Source organism: Camellia sinensis, chromosome 7, assembly GCF_055761805.1.
Source record: "Camellia sinensis isolate YWXY chromosome 7, ASM5576180v1, whole genome shotgun sequence".
In the NCBI taxonomy this organism is placed as follows: Eukaryota; Viridiplantae; Streptophyta; class Magnoliopsida; order Ericales; family Theaceae; genus Camellia; species Camellia sinensis.
In genome coordinates this window covers 45755431-45778694 of record NC_138967.1, presented here as the reverse complement: position 1 = coordinate 45778694, position 23264 = coordinate 45755431, and the positions used below count along the sequence as shown (strand labels likewise).

At 37.0% G+C, this 23264-nt stretch overlaps 1 protein-coding gene across 1 annotated transcript; it reads left to right on the top strand.

The window, feature by feature from the left end:
* Positions 1-6365: 6365 nt before the first annotated feature.
* On the top strand, positions 6366-22520 carry LOC114288597 (Protein kinase superfamily protein). Its single transcript, XM_028232118.2, has 13 exons — positions 6366-6967; positions 7869-8018; positions 11382-11552; positions 12949-13092; positions 14101-14206; positions 14469-14617; positions 14746-14871; positions 16300-16443; positions 17031-17118; positions 18814-19187; positions 19930-20250; positions 20924-21154; positions 22149-22520. The coding sequence occupies exons 1-13, from the start codon at positions 6704-6706 to the stop codon at positions 22284-22286; spliced, it is 2406 nt and encodes an 801-aa protein (XP_028087919.2). The 5' UTR covers positions 6366-6703; the 3' UTR covers positions 22287-22520.
* Positions 22521-23264: the final 744 nt, after the last annotated feature.

The following is a 23264-nucleotide window of genomic DNA, read 5'->3' as shown; positions in this document are numbered from 1 at the left end:
AGGTACAAGATCCTGCGCGGTAACAGCATACACGCGGCCAGAAGGTCTCTGATCAACCTGCTCACCCCTAGGAGCAAAAGACTGCTGCACAGACTGGGACGACGAAGCTCCCGGATTGGCCCTCGAGGCCTGAACTGACTGTGCTGGCTGAAAACTCTGCGTCTGCCTCGACCCAAACACACCCGATGTGGCACTCAACTGCGGGCAAAACCTCTTCAGGTGCCTCAGCTGACTACACTAATAACAAGACAGTGGCTGACCTCTATCCTGACTTTGGCTCTAAGGTCGAGCCGAAGATGAAGCAGCTCTCTGACCTCCTCCCCTCTGCGAGCAAGCTGGAAACTTGTGACCCGGCTGGCCATATTTGTAACAAGTAATGTCTCCCTGACTGCCTCTCTCAGAACCTACACTCGGCACTGGAAAGGTAGACCTGGCAAAACCACCATGAGACTGCTGAGGGTTAGAACCCCTCTGTCTCCTGCCATCACCCTGGCCATCCTGACTCCTCTTGGAGCCCCTCAATCTCTCCTCCTCCTCATGCATCATAATCTCCATATGTGCAGCTGCGTCCACAAGGCGCCTATACTCCCGAGTCATAGACCCGCCAACTCTCATCTTGAGTCTGTGCCTCAATTTCCTCTCAAACTCGAGGTAGCGACGTTCTTCTGACGCCACAAGCTCAGGTGCAAACCTGGATAGTCTAGTAAATGCGGCTTCAAACTCAGCCACTGACGAACTCAACTGTTTTAGCTGGCAGAACTGATCTCTCAACTTCTCCCTAACAGCAGGAGACAGAAACTTCTCTTGGAAAGCATCTACAAAAGCCTCCCAAGTGCCAACAATGCTACCCCTCGTGAACTTCCACCACTGACCCGCATCTCCCTTTAGCTGGAAAGACGCCAAGGTCACATTCAAAACCCCGTCTTCGATGCCAAGCATCTCAAACGTCTTAGTAATCTGCTCCAACCACTCATTCGCTTTAAGTGGCTCTTTCGGATCCCCCAAAAACTCATCTGGATTAGACCGGAAAAACTCCCTCTTCAGAAAGGAAGGCCCTACATCAACAACCTGGGCCTGATCTGGAGCCTGAACTGGATTCTCAGCTCTGAGGATACCTATGGATTCCCTGAATGCTCTTGCTATCTCGCGGGCTAAGGTACCCATAGCCTGTTAACCCACTAGCTCGGCCACATTGGCCTGGCCAACACCCTCCTGCTGTGCCGGAATCTCATCCGGTAAAGGCACCTCCTACCTTCTAGGCCTACCTCGCCTACCACTACGTCCACGTCCTGACATCCTAATAAAGGTAACGAAGAACATTAGCACATTCACAAATGTACCGAAGCTATAACACTCACGTCCTAATGCGATGGACAACAGTAATTCACTCCACGTAAGCACATAATCACATAAGCACTTACGAATTTCATTTCCGGATAATGACAGTCCCGAGGCATTACTAGAGTTCCAGTTAGAAACAGCATTGATCAAGTGCTTTTCCAATAGGACTCCCAGAAACCCAAGGATCCAATCAACATCCCAGAAACTAAATCCCATACCCAAGTAGTCACATAAACATGTTATCAAATAAACACATAATGTCATACATAAGTCTCTAATAAACGAGACGAACCCATTGTGATACTAACCACTTCCCGCGTACCCAAAGTATTCAAACCCGGTACGCTCTAATACCAAGTTGTAACGCCCTAAAAAAATATACATAAAACCCCACATTCTTGACAAGCATTGATATAAGAGAAATAAACACTTTCCATTTATCAGAGTAGTCCTTACAGATGTATTACATGTTGACATCAAAAGTAAATGCCCAACGGCTTACAACTTTCCAAGTCAACACTTGGTTACACAAATGAGAGTACTAACTCACATCATATTAAGCCCTTGGCCTGAATTTACATATAATACCACAAAAGATAACAAAATAACAAAAAGAGTCTTAAACTCCTAAGACCTTCCAAGCTATGTCCTTGGAGATGGCATATCACCTGGACCTAAAAATGATGTCCCATAAAGGGTGAGCCACAGCCTAGTAAAAATATACTAAACCAAATATAAGCATTGACAAAAATAGTAGCATTTGATAGATGGTTAACACTCATAAACGAATTATATTCGCAATACAGTTCCATGACACTTGTGTCCATGTTACATTCCATTTTCCTTCACTTATCGATTCATTTCATAAATGTGGCTTAGAACCTGGCCAGATAATTTAATAGCAACTCGTATTAAACACTTCTTACTTCACAATAGATACACATAATTGTTGTAGCAATCTCAAACAAATACTTCCATACTTCATATATGATATACAGATTTGCTATATCAATATTTCAATAGATACACATATTTGCTGTATCAGTGGAGTACATCCCCTATCTCCTCCCAAATAATGTCTGCTTTAGGAGTCCATCCCCTATCTTTCCCTAAACCGTGGAGTACATCCCCTATCTCCTCCCACACAACACAATGTATATGAACACGTATCATATACAAGGTTAATCAATACATGAGTTTAATGTATTATACCCAACGGTCATATTCGATGACATACTCAAAGTGATTAGTTTCGATTTTCCCTAATCAACATGCAGTGTCTACAACAATCAAGACTTTCCTCCACCGATAGCCTAAAACAGATATTTCTAAACAGAACATAAATGCAACAACAGATATAATATCAATATTTACCATAGGTGAGTGATAAATTAATCCAACTACACCATTTAATCACATAATTTCCCAATTTCATTATCCTCAACTCAATTTCACATTTCCCCAAATTAATTATACAAATTAATTATTCGTTACAATTAGGGCATTTACCCCATTTTTCCAATAATAGCCCTAAGGCTCATTTTTCACCCATAATCCATAAACAACCTCCATTTCAAGTCTATAGCACAAATATGACTCAAACATGGAAAACCCCTCTTTTAGAAATTACAAAACAAACCCTAATTTTTTCAAAATTACCAAACAACCCAACATATCAAAATGCCAAAATTTAAATACAAAGCTCATAAGATGGAGTAGGATATCCCGACCTCAAAATTAGAAGCTCAAAGGAGAAGATGACCAAAAATCAAAGTGCTCCAAATCCGAGATTTTTCAGATTAAAAGCAAGCCCTCGCGACCCTCTATCTTTCTTACAAAGAACTTAGGGTAGAAACACACTCTATGTAGATCAATCCCTAGAGAGAAGATATGTAGAGAGAGAGGGAGAGTCGGTTCTAGGGTTTTGAAAATGAAAGAGATGAAAAAGTGAAGTGTTTACCCACTGCTGCCTACTGATATAACACAGGCTCGCTCAAGCGAAGGATTGGTCGCTCGAGGGACCAGGCACAAAAAATTCTCGCTCGAGCGTAGAAAGTCTCGCTGGAGCCAAGAATGCGAAGCTTCAGGTCTGCAACTCAGAAGCACGCTCAAGCGACAGAATGCTCCCTCGAGCGAAGAAACTCAAAACATACACCTCGCTCGCTCGAGCGAAGGAACACAACTCTCAGGTTCAGAATCAGACACAGACGCAAGCTCGAGCGAAGGACTTCTAGCTCGAGCCACCAGATACAAAACTCAACTCTCGCTTGGGCGAACAAACCCTAGCTCGAGCGAAGAATCTAAAATAAAGAGCTCGCTCGAGCGACAAAGTCCTCACTCGAGCGATGACACCAAAATCTGGGCAGTAACCTTTTGCTCCCAATCACACCTAACCTGTAACAAACCTGCCCAACACATCCTATAACTCATAAATAAGGAATTAAAGGATAACAACAAGATATAACAACAGCCAATACTACAGAACATAAGTCCGGAACACTGTACATAAAGTGGTAAAACCCGAGATCGCTATAGGTTGTGGGTGAAGTCTGGGCTGCCTGCGATTCCTTATTCAGTGCATGATATTATGGAAAATATAAACCAGGTATGCCATTGTGTGAAGTAGGGATGCAGTTTGCTGCTGCTGCTCCTAGTTTTTTTGTGATTGAAAAGCTGTTGTTTGGAGTTTGTTGATGAGAAATAGGGACTTAGTTTGCTGCTGCTATTGCTAGTTTTTGTGAATAAAAAGCTGCTGCTAGTTTGTCAGTTTGCTTGTTGTTGATGCAGAGTCAGTTTTGTTGTTGTTTCTACTTGTTTACGAGGATTATGTCTTATTCAGCTTAATTTGGGGAGCATTTTAGCATAGGAAGAAAAAATTTGCATTAGTGAAAAGGATGCTAGCTTCAAAAATATTAACAAGCAATGGGATCGTTGCAGAGATGAGCAGAATAGATGTTGCATAAGAGTGAGAATATCTGCGATAAAAGTGCTATTCCTAGTGTTGGGCTGATGCTAGCTGCTATAGATCTGTTAATGTGTGCTGTTGTGATGGCTTTGGTATTGCTTTGATATTCTTAGTGTTTGCTTGTTTGTTTGTATTGGTCTTAGAAAACAGAGGCTAGTTTTGTGTGGAAGCTTGGGTTGTCCCTAGTTGTCTCCTGCTGCTTAAGAGCAGTATTAGGCTTGGGGTGTGTTATTTTGGGTGTATTCTGTTTTTTTTTTTTTTTGTTTTTTGTTTCCTTATTCTTGGCTGGTTGATTGGATCCTCACCAATCGTAGGTGTTGTGCTAGCATATGATTGTGCTTCCTCTTCGGTGCCAACCTAGTTGGGATTGTTGAGTGTAGTTATGATGTTTGGTGCACATTCCTTCTTTATTGATGTAAGTTCCCCGTTGTTATTTTTTCTTCATCAATAAAGTTTCTCTTTTGCTGATCAAAAAAAAAAAAAAAACAAAAAAAGTAAAGGAAAATACAAAAGTAGTGCTCTGTTGTTTAGAAAAATGATTTGAAGACAAATAAGTTTCAACAATGAAGCATCAACCAAACAATTAACAACAATGAAGAATCATTGTGAGATTATAAGTTTCAATAGCGAAGCATCAACAATGAAGAATCAACCCAAAAAAAAGAAAAGAAAAGAAAAGAAAAAAAAGAGCAACAACATCAACAACAATGAAGAATCAACCAAAAAAATAAAATAAAAATAGAGCAACCTAGTACAAGAATAAAAAAAAATAGAGCAACCCAATCAGAAATCCTCCAAGAAGATTGTGAGATTCTAAGCAACCAAACGAAGAAAAGAATCAAGAAAAATGGAAATGGGTACCAAGTGTTTTTTTTTTTTTTTGTGTGTGTTGATCTCTGTCTTTTCTTTTTATGAAAAAAAGCTGTCTTCTCTCTCTCCACTGTCTCTCTTTATTTCGTTTCTTCACGGCAAACCACTGTCGACGACAACCAAGTTTCCCAAGTTTTAATCAAAACTATCTCATTAAAATCAACAATCCCAAATTCATAAAAAAAAAAATCTATCTTCAGTCCCAAATCAAAATATTTTCAACTAATTCAAGCAAAATCTATCTTCTTGGTTCGTGTTTACACTCGTTGGCGATTAGCGATTTGAGAGAGAGATCGTTTCTTCTCATCGGTGAGTGAGGGAGATTGTCGGTGGTGAGTAATAGAGAGATCATTGGCGGCGCTGAGTGATAGATCGTCGTCGGTTGGCGATGCTGAGCGAGAGATTGTTAGCGGTTGATGGTTTGAGAGAGAGAAAGCAGAATTGTGAGGTGTTTCAGAAATAGATGAGAGAGAAATGAACGTGGTTTTCATGCAAGTCTGGGCAACTGGGCGAAAACATTCGGCCCATTCGAGGGCTTCTAATTCGAGCTACGTAACGGGATTGAGATATAAATATGAGAGAAGGCTAAGCTAAAAAGGAAAAATAAAAAAATGGATAAATTTAGTTTAAAAAGGACAAAAAGAAAAAATCCAAAACAAATCTCATGGTGCTATTAGCTATAGGGTTGCAAATGAATCAAATTGTTTATGAATAAGTTTGGCTCGGCTCGACTCGTTAAAGGCTCAGCTCGTTTAGTAAACGAGCTTGAGCTCAAATATTAGGCTCGTTTAGTAAACAATCCGAATTCGAGCTCACACAAGCTCGGCTCGTTTATTTATATTTAAATTATATAATAAATATATTATTTATATATTAAATAATATATAAATATATATAAATAATTATATAAATACATTATTTATATTTTTTATTTAAATAATACAAAATAATATTAAAAAAATTATCGAGCCGAGCCGAGTTGAGTCGAACTCGAGTTTTATTAATGTTAACGAGTCGAGCCAAACTCAAACCCAATTTCATATCAAGCCGAACTCAAACTCAATAAACAAACTTAATAAATAAATGAACCGAACTCGATCTCAACAAAACTCGGTTCGGCTCAGCTTATTTGCCCCTCTAATTAGCCACACTAAAAAAAAATAAAAAAGCGGGTGGACAACCAAAGCCCAAAACGAACGGTTACTATGGCGCGCAAAAACAAATCGGTGGGACTACTGAACCACAGAACCCTTTCCTTCTCTTGCACAGTATGTCGCCACGTGTTCCCCCATTCACCGAGCCTTCCTTCCTGTCGTCCACCTTCAACCAAGTCTCCCAAATAACCATTACCAGTCCACTTCGATTCTCGCTCTCTCTCTTCTCACAACACAAACAAAACCCACTCACACCTTCTCTAAGGTACTCTCCCTTTCTCCCAGCAATTCTGCTTCTCTGTCTCTCTCTCTAAAACTCTCTCTCTCTCTCTCTCTCTATATATATATATATATATTATACTTCGGTTCCGCCATGGACGTAGCTTGTCAGCTCGTCTGCTGTGGAGTCGATCCTATTCGTCGCACTTCTCTCTCTTCCTCTTTCATCAACACGACAACAACCAGTCATCACCGTTCATTCCCGTCTACAATCAGGATTCGGAGGCGAAACGGCGTCGTGCGAGCCGTGGCCACAGAGCCCAAACCGACCGATACAGGACCTTCGCGATCTCCGCCAAAAGTGGTTAATGGATCTCCGAGATCGTCTCCGCCCAAGGCAGTCAATGGTGCTTCCACGGTCAGTTACTCAGCTGAGTTCAATTCACTTACTATATTCTCTAGTGTACTTAGCCATATCTAGCCCTTAATTAAATTTCTTTTACTCAAATTGAGTACTACAAGTTTGAGTAAAAAGCTTCATTAACACAAATTTGGGTAAAATTGGCAACTGTCAAGTTTAGTCAATTCGGATAGAAATTCAAGTAAAGGAATGGTGACTTTTTACTCAAATTTAAGTTTGGAAAATGTTTGATATCCACAAAAACTCTCGCAATTTGACCCACAATGATGTGGTATAATAGGTGTCAGTCAACGTTTGATTTGTTATGCACCAGTGTTGTAAGCCTGAACTCCTTTTTACCTCTGTCATTGTGGGTCTAAAAGTGTGGGTCTTTAGCATTTTGCAGTTAAGTTTTGAGTAAGGGTTATTGATGCCCTTGATGTATTTGGTGAATTAACTACTGCTTTGTTTGGCTGGGGATTTGGAGAGGGATTTAGAAATAAAAAGAGAAAATGTGTGTTTTATTCATATTTCACCTATCGTTTCTCTTTCCGAATCCTTTATCAAATTCCCAAACCAAACACAGCGTAAATGACACCTTTGGTTGCTGGAAAAGCAGAGGACTAAAAAGTGAAAGAAAGTTGAGTGTTCAATCTCAGTTTTTTGGTTTCTCAAAGAAAAAGACCATCAAACTAAATTGGACCAATTTACTAACAAAACTGGACCAAATGGTTTTCACTAGAAATCCAAGAGCTTCGATTATTTATTTTTATTTTTTTTGTTTTGATGATATGTCTCTTGGCAATCAAACAAAGTGGCATTTGAAAATTTGTGTGTTTGTGTGAACTTGGAATTATCATTTTGGCAAGATTTGGTTATGCCTTTTTATGTACTGATGGTTTGAAATTGTGAATGGCAGAGAATGGAAAATGTTTCGAAGGAGATCAAAAGAGTGAGAGCACAGATGGAAGAAAATGAACAGTTGGCGATACTTATGAAGGGGCTTAGGGGTCAGAATTTGAGGGATTCCCAGTTTGCTGATGACAATATTCAGCTTCGCCTTGTTGAGGTTTGTTTGTTGTTTTTGATGCACATTCATACCGGCTGGTGTGAAATTTTACTTACTTTAAAGGGTTGTTTTACATTTGTTAAGTGTTGAGTTTTAAATCTATGGCCATAATGGCATGGTGTGATGATTGGTTAGTCTAATTACTCGATATTCATAAAAGCGGTCAATCATGATTGAATTTCATAATATAAGTTTTGGTTCCCATAGAGCTCCACAATGGTTAAACCTAATTGCTTGGAAATTGCAGTTTAATAGTCTGAACTTTGTGAAATAACGTACTATAAAGTACAAAGGGAACCCTGTAATAGATAACTTCAAAATACAGTCATCAAAACTGTATGTCCAAGCAGTAGGTAAGTTTTGAACTGTGGTTTAGCATTGATTTGAAACTTGGTAGGGATGACAACTATTAATTTTGTAAATTTTTAGTATGCTATAAGATTCTTGCCGATAGGTTTGAAAGTAACTGAAGATATTTATCAGTGCAGATCAACTTGTTTCGACTTTGAAGCGCAATCGTGGGAAATGTTTAGGATATAGTGTGAACCATGTATGGTTTTGCATTCCTAGCTGAGGAATAATTAAATCTATGCATGTAAAACCTAGTTGAATGTGGTTCACATAATATGAGCATTTCTTGGTCTTAGTTTTTTTTTTTTTGATAAATAAAACTTTATTGAGAAACTAAAGCATCAAGGAGATGCTAAAGAACTACAAGGCAGCAGCCCTAAGAAAAGAGCACCACAAACAAAACAACAAAAACAAAACCAAAACAATTATCTCAGCCAATCACATCATCTAATAAATCTATAAAGGTAAACAAATTTGGATCCACCTGCTTAGACACCCAACCACGCCAAACATTGAGAAACCTCCTCTCTAACCAAGACACGAACGAGCAACCTAGCGGAAAATATGCCGATTTCGCTCTAATCAAATCAGTCACATTAAACACAAAAGAGCCATAGCCCAAGCCTTCCAACGCCTCATCCCCACCTGACCCCCGCCTACCTCCACAGGATCGCCAACATCCCCTTCGGTTGCACACATTGCACCCCAAAAGTAGAGAAAATAATAACCCACAAACGAGAAGCCGCCGAACACTGAACAAGCAGATGGTCCACCGACTTCGTATCGCCACAGCATGTCTTGGTATTAGTTGGACACAAGTTAATCTTACTTTTGTATATTCAAGATTCTGGAATATAATTTCACCTTAAATTGTCGTGGGTGATGGACAACTATGATAGGCAAATATGAAGCATGGGCAATGATGAAGTATTAAAGCTCATTTATCCTTAGAATGCTTGAAGCCAACGCCTACATTATTTCATAAGAAGTTAAGGGAAGACAATTTTGTATGAAATGATTCAATTTCATGATCCTTAAGGTTTTAAATACGTGGTTGTAGTCTGTAGGTATCTTTGCATATCTTTGAGCAGTTGTAAGACCACTAAGGAGTGGACCCTACACCCTCAAGGCATAAGCTTGGCCTCGCTAGCCACTAACCTAAGCACTGCACATTAGCTTGTTAGCTTGCCTCGCCACCACCTCTTCTCGGCGCCATGCTTCTTGCCTCACTTCACCTCACCTTGTTAAGTCTACATTTCCCAAATGGCACCATGATTTTGTTTAACCGGCCTAGGCAGAGAGCACAGCTTAGTTGGTGCCTTAGTTATGGAATTTGTGAGCAACCCATGACCTTGTATGAGATCACCAGGGACTTGTTGATTGGCAACTAGAGTTGAGGGATTGTTGAGGTCTATTGGCTCATCTCTTCGGGGTGACCCTACTTTGCCAGGCTTAGACATGAAAGAGAGGTCTTTGCACATAGATTAAGATTGCCTAGGTCATTTTTATACTTTAGAAGTCTATCACAACCACCCATTGTGAAACCTCATAAGGTATATCACATCTACTCAGCACAACTCTATCAAGTGAACTGGTCTCCATGGCCCATCTCTCCTATAATAGGATATCCTTCCCTCCATATGCAACAAGCCAGCTCGCCTGTACACACAGAGCTCCTCCATGCATCATAGGGCTTCCTCCCTCACTATCTTTCTTTCTTTCTATTATAAAGCTGACCTAGCTCTCTCCCTCTCCACCTCTAGTGGTTTTGCACTGTGTTAGTGCCTACTGTGATTCCTAGAAGGATCCATGGTAGGAAGGTAGGAAGTGGGATGTGAGAGAAAGTCTTACTATCCAACTATTTGTGGTGCCCCTAAGATCCTTTTCGCAGAGGAGTCTTCATCTTGCCTACATCATCAACGACTGTGACTGTCAACATTATGCTCCACGTGTTGGTCATTGGCACTCGCCGGACACTTCATGAATGTATTGGAAACACGTTCAAACATGTCTTATTATTTTTTTAAAAAAATTTAAAATTGGACACTTGGAAGATCACATCCAAACATGTCTTATTATTATTTTTTTAAAATTTAAATCCAAGCATGCATTGGACACTTAGAAGATATACATGTCCATCGCTTAAACACATATAAAACATATTACAAATTTAAAGAAAATAACTTAGATCCAATGCTGAAAGAAATACAGTGCAAATTTATACCAATTAAATCCTCATTCTTTATTATACTTTAGGAAATAGTGTTATGTTGTATTATTTCTTAATGAAATATTCATATATGTGGTATATGATAAATATACAAAACTATATATTTTGTATGTGTCCCCACTTGTGTTGCTTGTCTGTGTTTGGGCTTCTTAGGTAGTCATAAATATTTGAAGCTTTTTGGTTGAAATGCTGCATCCCATTTACAAGGAGTTTTTTTATTTTTATTTTTATTTTTTTTCTAGATGAGAATGGCTAGGAGGGGTGATCAATGTGTGGCAATTCTCCCTGGGTGTGACTATAGGAGTCTCTATAATTGGAGAGCTAGATATGAGGAGCCTAGACAGGCCCACAAGTGTGCGGGTTTGCAGGGGATCTGCAGGCTAATAAGTCAGTGGCATATTTGGTTTGGGAGAGAGGGAGGCCATTAGGTGTTGCATGAATAGAGATCCAAGGATTAAGAAAGATTGCCGAGGTCTTTCATGGAGATCTGTTGGCATATTTTTTCATTGAGCTTAGTGATATATGTATTATCCTTGCCACTAATCAGGATATCATCGAGATCAATGAGTATATTGGGAGCACTTTTAAATAAAAAGGGAGGAATTGTCTAGATTTAAAACCAAGAGGAAGTAGAAATGAGGAGAATGTAGGGAACCATGCTCGGGGCCTTGCTTGAACCTATACAATGCTTTATACAAGTTACAGATTTATTGGCACAAGTGTAATAATTTCCAAGGAATTGTTTGAGGGTAATGTTTTTTTGCTGTTTTGTGCTGTTTCAGGTTGATGAAAGCAGCGAGTTTTTGCCTTTGGTGTATGATCCTGCTACCATCTCTGCATATTGGGGGAAGAGACCACGTGCTGTTGCAACCCGTATTGTACAGTTACTATCTGTTGCTGGAGGTTTTCTTTCACGTCTTGCCTGGGATGTGATAAACAAGAAGGTTAAAGAGGTAAACCTCTAATGCTATGCTTGCTATCTTTGACCTATTGGATAGTGTCTAATTCTTTCATAGTTTTAGAAGTTTAGAAAATCAGCTTTTGGTAGGGTAAAAAGAATTTGCAAGTTTCTATGATTTGATTGCTTCTGCTTATTCCTCTTCTTCTTCTTCTTCTTCTTCTTCTTTTTGAAGATTTATAAAATATTGGAAGCATTTGCTATCATTCTGAAATACTCTCCTACTAAATGTTCCTTGCATCATCTCTCCTGTTGCTTGTAGCTCTACCTTTAATCCTGTAAAAGTCATTTTTTAGAAGCAAAATTCTTGATTCTTCCGTATAAGAAGAGAATTGTTGATACAAGTAGCAGAATTATAGCTACTGCTGTAGGTGGAAGATGTAAAATAGACAATTAGGGCATCATGTGTAATTTTAGCATTACTGACGAGCGCTAATAATTCTACAACTTGTGCTATCGACTTGCCTAAATTGGTTAGTTCCATGACTCTAAAATTCTCTTCTTCTAAACACTTCTTCATGTTTGGCTTGTTTATTAAATGAATGAACACGAGTTGAGCCCCTTAGCTGATGACTGACCCTGGGCTACTCATGACAGCTGATTTTATTTGTAATCATGGAGAGAGAGCTGAATGTATTGAGGATGTTAAGTTGGCTGAAATCAAATGAATCCAATGTATGTGTGTTAAAAGATTAACTAGTCTTGCTTCAATAGTGACCTAAGAAACAATAACTAGAATGTAAAAGTAAAAACCTAGGTCAGAAAGAGCCCAAATCACAAAGGGGGAAAAAGATATTCATGCACAACTAAAAAACTATTATGCATAGATCTTATACAATTCAACCTAATACATATGAATGTTGAGTGTTATTGTGTATATATGTATGAATAGCGAATCAAGCTGGTTTATTCTCAATCTTGGCTCATTTATTAAACAAGCTAAAAGATAAAGCTCAAGCGCAGTTTGTTTGAAAACATAAACAAGCTTGTCAACGAGCCAAATTTGAGCCACAGCTTTGCTCAATTGCAATCCTAGACAAATCTAAAATAATTTTTAAAAAAATGCCAAGTGTGCCTCTATTAATGCTGAAATCAAACCAAATTTGTTCCTTTTTTGCTAACATCTCTTCACCAGTGAATGTACTTCGTAGTCTTTCTTATCCTTTGCTACCTGCAGGGAAATGACCAAAAAGCTGGGGATATGGGTGAACTCCATTGATTTGAACAGTTGAAAATTTGACAGTCACCATAGAACAGGCACATAGGGATTTAAATTTCTTATCTTTACATGTCGATCTTTTTAAGGCTTGGTTTGGTTTGGTTTACATGTCAATCTTCCTTCCCAGTTTTCACTTGTATACTGATCGTTACTTCATTTTTCCTATAATCAGAATGAAGTTGCGCGAGCGATTGAGTTAAGAGAGATTGTTACCTCTTTGGGTCCGGCATACATAAAACTTGGGCAAGCATTGAGCATTCGACCAGATATACTGTCACCTGCTGCAATGACTGAGCTGCAAAAGCTCTGTGACAAGGTTGGGGTGGACTGTCATTTAATGTATTTTAACTTACATTAGAACTATATATGATCCAACTGCAATTTTACTGATTTTCCTTTTAATCTTCTGTTATGTCTAGGAGATGCTTTTTCAAAGCATTTACCAATATGTAAATAATAGAGTTTGACTAATTGAATGCAGTTGGAAAATTTTCTAATGTGGCTGTGATCTACAAATACGATTATATTTATTCTTGTTTCAAGTAATAACTTTTGATTGTTACTTGCTAGGAAAAAAATAAAAATAAATATACTCTTGATTGTTATTGAGGAATGAGGATGATTTATGAGTGCTTTAAAATTGAAGAGGTAGAAAAACTGAAGGAAAAAGTTCTGAAATAAATAAGGTATACGGAGATGAGTAAGTTGTAATATTTAGCAATGTGGATGCTTATTAAGTGCTACTTCATGAAGCCATTAAAATAACATGTGCGTACTTGTAAAATCGTCAAGAGTTGAGTCAAATACTAGTTTGAAAATAGTGGTTAGTGAATTCATGATGCAACAAATTAAGTAACACAAGTTAACATAGTCCTTGATTTAGGAAAAGATCATTTTTTCTTTAGTTGACCATATAACTTTGGAGGGTGGAATATGCCCATGCAATTGGATGGAAGTGTTTTTGTTTTTCCTTTTTATTTTTTTTTACAGTTTTGTCTCAGTTTTATGAAAGATATTGTGGCCAGCCTTACAGAATCTCCAATGGTTTAGTGGCCACCCCAAAGTGGGGAGGTGTAGGGATCAGGTCCCAACTAGAAGACAGAAAAAATAATAATAATAATAATAAAAATAATAATAATAATAATTTGGTGACTGGTATCTTTAGGTAGGTTTATATATTACAGTAATTTTAACAGCTTGTCGCATGTAAAACAAAATCTGCCTCGTTTCATTGAAATGATTATAGGATTGGGGTTGTAATTGTACATCTGCCTTATTTTTACATTCATTGCTGACATTCTGTTTCTTTTCTCGATATTCGTAGGTTCCATCATTTCCAGATGATGTTGCCATGGCTCTCATAGAGGAGGAGCTTGGTCAGCCGTGGTATAACATCTATTCTGAACTGACTTCCTCTCCTATTGCTGCTGGTAATCTCGACAATTGATATAATTACTTTATTGAAATTTATTTTAGAGCATGGGGTTGTCTAGTTGGGAATAATGAATTGTAATTTCTCATGTGTTTGTTCACCTAAAACACCCAAGATTGAGTCTGCAAGAGACTTAAATTGTACACTTGAGCCTGCATTTGTCTCTAAAACTCACCCAACGCAATGTCTGGCCTTGTTGCTTAGTTTCTAAAGTTCATCACTCTCACATTATTTATTCTTCTTCTGAAAATCTTTGGCAGCATCTCTTGGCCAGGTGTATAAGGGTCGGCTAAAAGAGAATGGGGATTTGGTTGCTGTTAAAGTACAGAGGCCTTTTGTCCTCGAGACAGTAACAGTTGATTTGTTTGTCATAAGGAATCTGGGATTGGTTCTTCGGAAGTTTCCTCAGGTAGTGCTTTGTTAAATCACAAGTCTTGCAGTCTCTTTGCTCGTTCTCAATGGAGTTTCTTTATTTGTCTAAGCGATAAACAATAGTTTATGTAATGAATTTCCATCTATATCATTCTTATCATTCAGGTCTCCATTGATGTGGTTGGACTGGTAGATGAATGGGCTGCCCGTTTTTTTGAGGAGCTTGATTATGTTAATGAGGGTGAAAATGGAACCTACTTTGCTGAGATGATGAAGAAGGACCTTCCACAGGTAATTTGATCACCTTTGAAAGTTATTTTTTTCATCTCTTTCTAAGTTGTGTCAATAATTCATGCTGTTTGTGGAGTTCAAATTTGGATATTATCACAAGGATGGTATTATCCAGACTCTAAAAGGTCAGAAAGAAACATGTGAGCTTCAAGAGACTATGTCCAAACCCATCGTACTGGTTTTTTGTTGGCACCATTTTATATGGTCCCTAAAGTGTACTGCCTCAGTGGTTGTTGGTGTAAACCCAACTGATCGCCCGCATTTGGAAAACCAGGGGAAGAAAGAACACAAGATTTGATTTCCAAACAAGGATGATAGGTTGTGTGCTATTAGTATTACACCCCAAAACTATGGCATCACCACCATTACTATTATGGTGATTTCAACCTTTACTTGAAACCTTGTCGTCAGACTCAGAATAGTCTGCCCAGCAGGATGATGGGTTCTGCGGTAACAACCCATTTTAAAACCACTTCTGATGCTATCAGTACTTGTGGATAGTGATTTTGTTGGTTCTTCGCTCTTTGTGTCTTCTATGATTGAATGATAGAAATAGAGAAGGGTTAGGACTTGTCAATTAGAATTCTAAAGCGTAGGAAGAGGTTAAAACTGATTTAAATGTAGGGTTTAACTCATAATAGAAATAAAGAAGGGTTAGGACTTGTCGATTCGAATTCTAAAGCTCTCAAAACTTTGTTGAACTGATCTTTCCCTTATACAGAAAGAGATTCTGAACATATACACTTGTAGGTATAACTCATAAGTTTTACACACTCTGTGGAAACTAATGAGAATTTAACTAATGAAACCTATACAGATTGACTAAAAACCATATCTAATGACAATAACATTATTTGAGCCACATTATGCCCCATGGGCAACCTCTACTGCCCATGTTCTGCAAATCAAAGTTACCAAAATTCCATTGATCCTAGAATCAAACTAACTTGAGGAAAACAAGCAATTGGAGATAACCTAAGCCTTGATTCTAAGAGGAAAAATGGCGGCTCTTCCTAATTTCAAAGGAGAAAAAAAATTGTTGGCTCTTCCTTGATATTCAGCCAATTTATGGAATTGCCTTTTTTGGATAACCTGCATCATAGACAGTTTAAGGAGAGAAATGATATGACAAACAAAGCAGACCTTTTCTGGCACTAACTTTAATTCCCACACCGGGGAAATTTTCCTTTCATAAGTAGATTATTTCTTCACAAAAATTGTATGCCTAACTGATGTCCATCTTAAATAACATGTAAGGATTGGAGATATTGCTCATATTTTAAAATAATGTGAGGCGTAAGTTTCTATTCTCAATTTCATTTACTGAAATGGGTGCAATTAATTTACCATTTAAATGTTGCTGTCTTAGTTTTCAATGTTACTTTTGAAAAATTTCTTTATACTTCTCAATTAGTTTCTCTGTTTCAGGTGGTTGTACCAAAAACCTATAATAAATATACTTCAAGAAAGGTTCTGACTACACAGTGGGTAGAAGGAGAAAAGCTTTCACAAAGTAAAGAAAGTGATGTCGGGGAACTAGTCAATGTTGGAGTCATATGCTACTTAAAGCAGGTAATTTCTCTTGTAATATACTCATAAAAAATCCAACTCTCCTGTAAAATTTTCTTTAATGCAAAACTGAAATGATAAACAGTATGCCTTTGTTGTTGTTGATAGGTTTTAACATGCGAAAGGCTTCTAATTAGGCATGTTTCCATGCATAAGTGACTATTTTGTTAGTAAAGGGATGCACCTAATGCATTTGTAGTATACAAGGACAAAGAGCTAAAGTTGAAGAATAATCTCTGGCAGTCTATTAATGAAAGCCTACATAAAATTAGAGGAAGATTACATTATATACTGATAAAAGGCAAAGGCTGCTTGACTTGCACAGCGGGGAGTTCTTCATATATAAATAAACAATAAAAAACTCTTCTATTTCACTTCTTCCTTGCTCACAAAAATCAGATGGTTACATTGTCCTGCTGTCATCTTTGCTTGTCAATTCTTTTTGCATGTATAGTTCTTGTGGTTACTGCAAATTCCCATTCTCAAGGGTTTCTAGAGTTCATTTTTTTTTTTTCTTGAAATGTGGACAAACTCCTCAGTCCTCAATATGTTACCTACCTTATCTTACACGGTATCACTTGTATTTGTAGTTGCTTGATACTGGTTTCTTCCATGCCGACCCACATCCGGGGAATATGATCCGGACTCCAGATGGGAAGCTTTGTATACTTGATTTTGGTAACAATTTTCTTTATCTTTATAAGAGCATATGATTAAACATGTCTTTTCACATGTTTAGCAGCATCATACACATTCTCCTTTGGAACTGCAAATATTTGCAATGATATGACCAATGGTTTAATTAATGAAGAAGACAAGGACAGGTCAATTAGCACCAGGGAGTTTTGTGGTGAAGTGGCCATCATCTTTTCTCTTTCTTTTTTTTTTTTAAATTTTAATTTTAATTTGTTTTACACTGACCTCTCCTAAGGTTTGGGTGAAAAAACATTAAGCCTCACAATTTTGCATAATTACACTAACCTCCCTACGATAGCAACAAAGTTATTGAGCTAATGGATGATGTAAAATGAAATTTTTTCCTCTCTTGTATCATAATAAAAATTTATTTATTTTCTCTTCTGTCCATCAACAGAGGTGCACACACAGCAGAGGCATACACACCTCCTTCCCTTTCCTTCTACATCGGTCTCACCAGCCCCACACCCCACGCCTTCCTCTTTCGATACTACCCCACCACCATTGCAATTGGACCACCATGATTGAACTGCTGCTATTAAAGCACCGTGATTGCAGTCGTACCACAACAATAAATAATACCACTTCAAACCAGTGCAATCCAGATCGTCAAATAGGGTTGTTGAGCTTCGATTTGGATGGGGGTTCAAGCTGGATCTCTTCTCCTTTTCTTTAATTTTTTTGCTTCATTTTTTTATTGTTATTGATAAAGGGGGAGAATGAGGGGGTGGGTGGAAGCCATTGAGCAGAAGGGAGTGAGGTGGGTGGTGCTGGAGGGGAAGAAGGGAGTGGGGTAAATGGTAGTTATTGAGATTAGTTTTACTTGGTTTTCCTTTTCTTTTTTTTTTAACCTTAAATTTTATAATTTTGAATTTTTTTTCTACATGGGTCACAAATCTGTTAATTGGTTTTGGTTGATTGTTTGATTGGATTATCAGAAGTTGGATTTTTTTTCTCGTGGGTTTTGAGGATTTTATATTTCATTGTTTGATCAAAGTTTACTAATTTTGGAAGTTTTCTTAGACATATTTGACATTGATAATGTGTTTTAGTTTGCTTTTTTGATTGAGGGATATGGTGTTTGAGAGTTCATACCTTTTTCCTAGATATTTTTGAGAGTTAATATACATGGCTATGGTGTTTGAGGCTCATTGAGTTGACTCAGTCGGTGATTTTGTAATGGAAGGGTAAAATTGGTATTTCAGTTTTAAAAATTGATGACCTCATCAATTCAATCCACCAATAAACTGTGATTTAACGGAATAGTGATTATAAACCTTAAGGGAGTCCGGTGTAATTATGTTAAAACTATGGAGCTAGCTATATTTTTGTCAAATATCATGGAAGGATGATGTAATTTACCCTTCGTTTTTTTAAAAAATTATTTTATGTTGGTTAAGAAATCGAATATTACATTATAAAAAATGACAATTGGACAATTGAATATTCTTCCCCGAAAGAAGAAAAAACAACTAGAGACTGAACCCCAAAGAAAGAATTTCTTCTGAACCAGACCTTGAAATATCACAGAGGATAATAAGAAATGCCTTTAAAAGGCTACATAGAAATTTTTGATCTGTTGGTACCTGCTTTGAATACTCAAATAATTTTATATTGTACAATGTGATACTCCAGGAATAGTCTTGATGATTATAATGTATGCTTTTGTTGTGACAGGCTTGGTTACAAAACTGACAGATGATCAAAAATATGGGATGATTGAAGCTATTGCTCACCTTATTCATCGGGACTATGCAGCTATAGTGAAAGATTTTGTCAAACTTGGTTTCATTCCAGACGGGGTTAATTTGGAACCCATCTTGCCTGTTCTGGCCAAGGTTTTTGATCAGGCACTTGAAGGTGGTGGAGCAAAAAATATCAACTTTCAGGAGCTGGCGTCAGATTTGGCGCAGATAACATTTGACTATCCATTTAGGATTCCACCTTATTTTGCTCTTATAATTAGAGCAATAGGGGTGCTGGAAGGCATAGCTTTGGTGGGGGATCCTGATTTTGCTATCGTAGATGAAGCTTATCCATATATTGCACAGGTGTGGAAATACTATAGCTGTGAGTCCAACTGATTTTATATCATAAATATAAGCACATGATAATGTATGTGCTAGGTGATCCCAATATGTGATGCAATCAAATTGGTATGTCAAATCATACAATGTTGCTCCTAGATTGGATGACTAACTGACTAACTGTGTCTTTCGTAGATTACATTATTCATGTTACTTGTAAGATTGTAAATAATCCTAAAACCTAATATAATCAAATTTCAACAAACATAAGGAATCCAAATTGAACAAAATTCGAAGTTATTATATGGGGTAGCTAATTTTTCTGATCATCTAATCAACCTGGCTAATATTTGAGTTTTTAACAAAAAAGTTATTTAAAAAATTTCCAGCATCCTCAATGGTTATGATATTCATTGTGTAATCATTTTTGAGGTTCATATATAAATCTCCAGTTCAGCTACCCTTAAAACAAATACCTAATATGTTATTTTTAGTGCCAATCTGGGTTGGTAATTGGTAGCTGATATAGTTTGTTGGAGTGTTTTTGTTATGAGACTTGAACCATGGGATGCATTTGTTTATAAAAAATACTGTATGCACTTTGCCTTGTTCAATAACCAATCGTGCATTACTATTTTATTTCACTGACATTTTTGATGTAATATACGGTTCCTATGTTTTTGCTGGATATTGGTATAGATTAAAGTTTACTGTACTGTCTCTTATTTCTTTTCATTTTATTTATATATTTTGATTGTAATGTCAGAGGCTCCTAACTGATGAATCACCACGTCTAAGGAGTGCTTTACGCTACACAATATATGGAAAATCTGGAGTTTTTGATGCTGAAAGATTCATAGATGTTATGCAAGCCTTTGAGAATTTCATAACTGCAGCCAAAAGTGGAGGTGGTGAGGATCTGAACGGGAATATGGCTGAGCTTGGTATTCTGCAAATTCAAAGAAGCAATTTCCCCATATTTCCATTTAGTTCATCTCAATCAGAGCAGCCAATTCAAACAAGAGCAGCCTTAGCATTTCTATTGTCGGAGAAGGGGAACTTTTTTCGAGAATTTCTTTTGGATGAGGTATTTCTGAAAGTAACTTGTGTTTACATCTAACTTGTAGTAGCTGCATTTTCCATTTAAGCATAGCCTCTCTACATGTTTCACAGCACTATGTTCAATCTTACATATCACTGTAAGAATTGTTTTGATGTAAAAAATGAGAAAAGGAAGTTACTAAACATATCCAGTTTGTGGTTGAAGTACAAAAAACTTCCAATTTAATTGAATAATATGATTCATTTGCACAAGGTATCATTCAAAGCATGCCTTTTTATCTCCGTTCAACTGATAGTTCAGTCATATGTTTCTTGGGCGAAAAGTTCAATATTAAAATTGCTATTTGAAGATGTGCACATTTTCTTGACTGTTCAAGTTTGACAGCTGTTGCTTCTTACCATTCCTTTTCATACATCAGCTAAGGGTTCAACACTAGGTCATTTTCTGATTTTCATTGTCTCTAGTTTTCAATAATTAGATTCGAGGTTCTTTTTCCCTTTAAAATATCATTTTCCCCCCACTATCAAATTAGAGGAAACCAGAATTACAAATTAGTGGTGATTGTTCAAGAGAGCTGTATTGTTTAAATTTGGTCATATGCTGAACTGGAATGATTAGAGAGAGTGTTTGTAAGATCTAATGAGGAATCTTGAATAACTTCTTTTTTCCTTTCTTTTTGTTGTGACATGTAAAACAGATTGTGAAGGCTATTGATGCTGTTACGAGGGAACAGTTGGTAAGAATAATGGCGGTCCTTGGAATTGGAAATGCTGCCCCGGTTTTTAGCATGGTTCCTGCTTTGGGACCCATTAGGCCTGTGGGTCTTGTACCTACCGTAACTGAGGAGGACGAAGTCATACTGAACAATGTTCAGAAAATCATTGAATTCTTGACTGCAGGAAGTTCAGCATCAAGGTCATCAAATCAGGTATCAAAAATCTCTATTTGTTAATTCATCAAAAAAATTAAAAAAGAAGGGAAAAAAAGTTGTATAATAACTTGCAGGTATATATATTTGGTGGGAATTTTTCCAAATAAAAAGTAGTTTGACATGTTCAGATATTTTTATAAAAGGCAGCGACACATTTAGATTTTTTTGTTCAGATTTCAATAAATGTTAGTATTTTTATATTTGAACTGGTTCTTATACAAAGAGATCTTCACATTTTTGGTATGTGCGAATTTCTTGCTATATTTTATGATATTTCTAGCATTTGCATAGTCTCACTATTCCTTGGGAATTTGGGATGACTAGAAATCACCTGTGTTCTTTTCTTTTACACTAGAAAAGCTGTTGATATACGTTTCTTGTCGACTATATGCGTATTGATATACAAAACAATGAAAAGATTTTAGTAGAATACAACTTCATACTCGGGGTCATAACGAAGAGTAATGGTACTCACAATTGCAATTTTACAAAATTTAACTGCAAACTACAGTGGATTACTCCTTCATGTCATGTGTGCATCTTGTGATTCGGTTATGTATCTCAATTCAGATGACCGTAGGTGAAATGAGAGATATAGGACACATATCTTGTAGTGTAACTCTGTAGCATCACTTTTCACATGGCGGTTGTGGTTGCTAAATTGATGGACTTGTGTAAAACATTAATGCACAATCACGTTATGTGCTTTGATAGTGCAGATGTACTTTTTGGTTCTACTCTAAGCTATATTTTTAACTTCTGTGGCTATGGATTAAATCGATTTAAATTTGCTACAAATTGCACAAGTCCCAGTCAATTATAACTTGTTAAGCACAGTACACAACTTTTTCTCCACATTCCTTCTGTTTAGCTTATTTTATGTTTTACAATTGTAAATTTTCTTTTAAGCTAAACTGTAGAACTCTCTCTCTCTCTCTCTCTCTCTCTCTCTCTCTCTGTGTGACTTGTGTTGTTTTTTCTTTGTCTACAGACTGTTAATGTTACTCAGGTAGTTCAAGAACTTCTTCCGGTGTTGCCAGGCATCTCTGCAAAAGTGCTTCCCGAGGTGATCACTCGACTATCTTCCCGAGTAATGGCACGCATAATTCGTGACACATTTATACGATGAAGTCGCAGTAGTCTTGCTACTTCGAGGCCCGCAGAATTGTACATATAATCATTCACATTCAAAATGATTTTCCCAAATCCATATTTGTTTATACCCAGTTGATTGCTCCACAAACCCTAGTCTGATTTCAGTTCTCTTAGATGGTTACCGTATAGGCCAAGGCTGAAAAGGAATGGATGTATTATTTGAGAAAAGGAAAAAAAATAGAAAAGCTAACAAAGATTTTTGTTTAAAGCTTTTTGTTTTTCCATTGGCCATTTGCATGTTGTTCTGTATTTCATGTGTAATGGGTGCACATGATGGTGTATAGGGGCAGGTACACTATGCATGTCCACTCTTTACACAAAACACCTTCACTTTCAATACAGCTAGATATTAGATCATTTTGTACTGGTCTAATTTTCGTCAAAATTTTAATTGGCGTTATCAATTGGACTAATTTAATATAAAATTTAAAACTAAATAATAAAATTGATAAATGAAAGAAGAGAGATTAAATTGATGCAAAGGATAAATTATATTCATGAAAATAATAATGTAATTTTCACGATTATTGGGGAAAAAAACATTAAATTAACAAAACGCGAGTCAAAATAACTATAATGAGTGAAGGGTGAAAATATTGTTTCAAATCCTTAGTAGTTACATGACCTTATTTATGTTAATTGATAAATGAGAGCACAAACTTTAGGAAGATAATTCAACCATTTTGATACTCTCTGTTAGGTTTGGATGTTGAATTTGTTGAAGGAAAGCCAAATGAAGAAAAGTACTTGCCTATATTATTTCATAACTAACTAAAAAACAATGGACTATACAAAAATAATGGTTATGTTAAATATACATATATATATATATATATGCTTATATTTATTTATTTATTCATTTTCCTATGATTTCTCTTTCTTTCTTTTTCTTTTTTTCTACAAATTCAGCATCCAATCATTAAATAAGTGTTTTGGCCTAATACTTCATCAA